This window comes from Orycteropus afer, unplaced genomic scaffold (genome assembly GCF_000298275.1).
Source record: "Orycteropus afer afer isolate SDZICR_OR568_19922 unplaced genomic scaffold, OryAfe1.0 scaffold00074, whole genome shotgun sequence".
NCBI classification, from domain to species: Eukaryota; Metazoa; Chordata; class Mammalia; order Tubulidentata; family Orycteropodidae; genus Orycteropus; species Orycteropus afer.
In genome coordinates, this window is record NW_006921661.1 from 3,836,032 (window position 1) to 3,841,124 (window position 5,093).

The 5,093-nt window shown below is 53.4% G+C and overlaps 1 protein-coding gene across 1 annotated transcript; it reads right to left on the reverse strand.

Moving 5' to 3' along the window:
- Positions 1 to 3,236: 3,236 nt before the first annotated feature.
- B3GNT6 (UDP-GlcNAc:betaGal beta-1,3-N-acetylglucosaminyltransferase 6) lies at positions 3,237 to 4,376 on the reverse strand. The gene has a single exon (XM_007940911.1). The coding sequence runs from the start codon at positions 4,374 to 4,376 to the stop codon at positions 3,237 to 3,239; it is 1,140 nt and encodes a 379-aa protein (XP_007939102.1).
- Between the last annotated feature and the right edge of the window lie 717 nt (positions 4,377 to 5,093).

Sequence of the window (5,093 nt, forward strand, 5' to 3'; positions counted from 1 at the left end):
TCTAAAAGCTGGAAAAGGAAAGGAAATGGATTTACCCAAGAGCCTCCTGAAGGAACTCAGACCTGCCAACATTTTTATTTTGGCCCACCCAGTAAGACCCATTTTGGATTCTGACCTCTAGAGTTGTTAAGATAATACATTTGGTGTTGCCACTAAGCCACTAATTTTTTATAGTAGCAGTAAGAACATATATAGTATCTTAACAGACACAGTGGCATAGTGCCTAAGGCACTTGACTGCTAACTAGAAGGCTGGCAGTTCAAATCCACCAGCCACTCCTCAGAAGGAAGGTTGGGCAATATACTTCCATAGTGATACTGCCTCAGAAACCCAAGGAGGAGTCTCTATGAGTTGGATCCAACTCTACGGCAGTGTGTTGCATTGTTTAACAGATACAGTTACACCATTGGGACAGATGGGCACTCATCTATTCATTCATTCACCCCAAAGCATTTATGAAGTTCTTGCTGTGAGCCAGGCCCTGCTTAGAAGCATGGCCAGCAATGGGCAAATGGCCATGGCCACCATGTATCCCGGGCAGGGGCTACAGAAAGAAAGGTCAATTAGGTAGTGCTTCCTCCTCCTGCCTTTTTCGACCTCCCGGAGCAGAGAATGACGTGCATGCAGAAGCATGCAGAATGACAGGGCCCTCCCACTGGGCCTCTGACATGGGTCATCACTGTAGAAGAAGATGCTCAGAGGTGAAACAACCAGCTCAAGTTCCCAAAGTAGGGATGCTGAGACTTTTATTGGTTCCTTCTCAATAAATCCATGCCAGCACCAATGAGAGTCAGACGATCCCTCTGGGAGTAACCAGTCTAATTGGGGAGAAACAGGGGAACAGAGAGGGTTACCTAGAGTAAAGCAAGGCTGCTGCAATAGAAAGCTAACAGAAATCCAGAGGCTCAGAAAACAAAAATGTTTATTTTGTTCTTCCACAATAATCTGAGCATTCCTGTCCAGTAGTGGGCATCTCTGTTCCACTCAGTAACTCGGAGACCTTGTTTTTCTGCCATCCTTTGCTTTCTCGACCTCTCAGGAGCTCAGGATCAAGTGGGAAATGGCCCCTTAAACAGGCAAGTGGTTTGCAGCCAGGGGCTGAATTTGCCTACCAGGGTATATTTGGCAATGCTGGAGAGATTTTTCATTGTCCTGACTTGGTGTGTACTATAGGCTAATGGGTAGAGGACAAGGATGCTGCTGACCATCCTACAATGCACAGGCAAGACCTCACCACAAAGAGTGATCCTGCCCCAAATGCTACTAGTGCTGACACTGAGAAGGCTGGCTTAGGCCTAGGGTGTTGTCCTCATCTGCCAGGTCACAGCTGCATCATAGGCCTATCTGTGTTCCAACTCAGGGGAAGGAGAAAGTGAGCACAGACAGGCAGGCAGGGTCCAGAAGTCCTCAAGGTATCTGCTTCTTCCACTGAAGAGAACTTGGCCATGTGGTCACACTTAACTACAAGGGGTACTGGTAAATACAGTCTAAGTTTGTTCCCAAGAGGAAAGGGGTTAACAGATTTTGATAGGCAGTTAGCAGCCTCTGCCACAGGCATCCTAATTGATACAAGAGACATGGACAGTGTTGGTGGCTGGAGGACATTTGGGGTAAAGGGATCAGAGCTTATGCAGATGCAGAGGGAGGGGGAAGCCTGACAGAGCAGAGACACCGGTGGACGGTTCTGCCTGGATTGAGTCCAAGGTGGGGAGGCCTGGGTGGGGATGGGGGGCTAGGACGGAGAGATAAGTAACAGCCAGTTTGCAGGATCCTTAAGTGCCAGGCTGAGGAGTCTGAATTTTGTTCTAAGAGCAGGAGAAGGTCTTCCAATTTCTTGCTCAGGCTCTTTCGTCCTTGATGGGGAGTCGTTCTTGTCCATCTTACACAATTGGGATCTTTCTGCCTCACCCTTAAGCTGTTTCCTTGATTTTCCTACGTTGTCAAACTCCGGAAGCCCAGGACCACAGTGCTGATCCTCAGGCTTCATCAATGACCCCCTAGCCCCCCAGCCATACACCCCAGCTTGGCCTCCCCAATAACTGACCTCTCAGCCTAATTACTATTTACCACAGCCACTCCAGTTCCCACACACTCCCTAATCATTGTCCTACATGGTTTCTAATGAGGTCCCACACCCAAACAGAGTTCTATGCATGACTCTACAGGTTTTCCAAACACTGACAGACTCCCAGGCTTCACCTTTCACAGAACCGCCATGCTGACCTCCTCTTAACCCCCAGCTTGGCTCTCCAAGTCTGACTGACCCTGACACCCAGACTCTGGCAAGGTCCAGGTCTTTGCTCTTGGGAGTGCATGCTGGCAAGTCAGGTCTACATTGCCTGGATCCAAATAGGCCATTGGCTGTGGGCAAGGGTGAGCATGGAGGGGCTGCACGGGTTTGTTGCCTGAAAATGACCACACAACCCTGGATTTGTCTAGACTGGACTAGGCTATAGGTTTCCACTTTGCACAGTGGAGAGATTGACCTCCCAGGGATTCTGAGGGTAGGGGAAGATCTGGTGCTGGGTGGAGGAAGGCTGCCAGGGACCTGATACCATGGGTATGGCTTTTTAGGTCCCCAGGTTAGAACGTCTTCTGGGAGGGGGATCCATCTGCTGATCATCAGCTCAGTTCCAGATGAACCTGTCTGCTGAAGAAATGACAACTCCTTATACGTGTACTACATTCGACAGGTGACATTTGGTTCTGACCCTTCACACCTCCCTTGTACTAGGGCCCACAATGCTCAAGTGTCCACTCTGCTGTAGAATGAACTAGGCCAGGTGCTCTGTCTACCTCTGAGAAGCTCACGATCAAATGGTGAATAGCTCCTTAAATAGGCAATGATTGTCTGTAGGGTCCAGCCTAAGGGGGCAACAGAGGTGGCACTGAGGTGGGTGAGAAGGGACAGTGGAGGTGGGTTTGGAAGGACGGACAGACGAGCTGTTGAAGTGGTCCTCAATCCTGGCTGCCCACTAAAATCACCTGGGGAACTTTAAAAAAATATCCAAATGCCTGGGACCACTTTAGTCTAATAGAATCTAGAATCTCTGGGGATGGGGCCAGGGCATCGGTATGCTTTATCCCCCTTCCTCACGTGATTTCAGTATGTAGTGGAAAGTCAGATCCACTGAGCTCCGTAGGAGAGAGGTATCCAGAGTGGGAAAGGCCCGTTCTCAGCAGGGAAGACATCACATACGGAGGCCCAGGGGCTGAACCCTGCTGCTCACTCGGCCTCAGGAGACCCTGTGTGCTGGGCCACAGCTCAGCCCGGGATCGTGTAGCGCCTTCCACATGAGCAGCATCTCGTAGGGCCTGAAGCGGTGCACGAGCAGCAGCTCGCGGTACATGCAGGGGTCAAAGGAGGGCTGGCGGGCGCCGGGCAGCTGCACGCCGAAGGGCCGGATGCCTTCGTGGCCGCTGGGCGCCAGGCCGGCGCTCTGCAGGCACATGCCCATGTAAGCGTCGTCGATGGGGAAGAGGGGCGTGCGCTGGGCAGCCTTGCGCAGGGCCTGGGCCGTGTGGCTGGACAGGAGGAAGCCGCCGCCGCTGCAGTACACCGGGTAGGCCTGCCCGGGGAAGAGCTGCGGGGGCACGAAGTACTTGCTCCAGCTGTCGCGAATGGGCACGGAGCCGTCCATGAGCTGCCCGGTGAAGAGGTGGCGGCTGGGCGTCTGCGCCTCCAGGAAGCGCAGCACGTTGGCCGTGTGCACGAAGACATCGTCGTCGCCGCTGAGAAGGAAGCGCGCCTGTGGGCAGCGTACTGCAACCCAGTCCAACAGGTGCACGTGCTTGAGCGAGAGGTTGAGGAAGGTGTCGGCGAAGGCCCACTGCAGTACGTCGCCGTGCTCGCGGGCCTCCAGGGCCACCAGCGCGTCCAGCTGCTCGGAGCGCTCGCGGGCCTCGGGCGGCGGCGTGCCCAGAAGGAAGAGGCGGCGCACTGGCAGGCCGCGGTAGCTACGCTCCTGCCCCCAAGTACGGCGGATGAGCTCGCGCCGCTCGTAGTTCTCAGGGGACGACTTCACGGCCAGGAGCAGGAAGACGCCCCGGCGGCCCGCGCACTTGGCCGGCGCGTCCCAGAGCAGCGGAAAGTGGCGGCAGTGGCGGTACCGCAGGAAATCTTGGATCCGGGCGGGCAGCTGCTCGAAGTCGGGCGTGGCGTTCACAGAAGCGTTTAGCACACACGGGCGCCCTGGGTTGAGCGCAGAGGGCTCAGCAACAGCAGCAGCAGGAGCATCCATTGGGAGATCCCACGCCTCCTCCTGCTGGGACCTCTGGGTCTGCAGGAACCACAGATGCATTGCCAAGAAACCCAGGCCCACTAGAAGGAAGACCAGAGTCTTGAGGTTCGCAGACCTGTGGCAGGGAAAGGCCATCTGTGGGGAAAACCAAGTTAGGGGTGAGCCAGAAGTCATTTGACATTAACGTAACTCCACCCTGGTCCCATGTAACTATCCCAAACCTAGACTCAGCCCCTTTTCTGTTGATAAGAAGGAACCAGGACTCAAGATGACACTGAAGTTTCCTACATCCACCACAGCCCAGAGCTGCCTTCTGATCTTGTCTCTGTATCTCATTGCCTCAGGACAACTGCCCCTCCCTGCTTAAGCCCTGCCAGCTCATAATGACCAAAGCCAAATTCTCCATCTTCCTGCGAATCATTATCCTACATTTCCCACCTCAGTAAATGGTACCGCCACCCACCCAGTGGCTTAACCCAGAAGCACTGACTTCTCACATTCCTCAATTTAAATGCAGTCTCTACATGCATCCTACATCTCTGTCATTTTATTCGCTCCTCTCCATCCCTGTCCAGGCCCGACCCTTTGATCCATTCCCCTCATTGCCGCCAGACTCAAGGACGTATGAGGTGATAGTACTGAACTCAGGCCCAGACCGGAATTCCGGCTTCACCACTGCAAGCTGCACCACCTTGAACGAGTCGTTTCATATCTCTAGGTCTGGGCATTCTCATCTATAACAAAGGTTAGTAAATCCTACCTTTCAGGGTTGTTGTAAACATCAAATGAGATTTTGTATAAGGACATCTGGCAAGAGACTTTCAGGAAGATGGCTGTGGTAACAGATCTAAA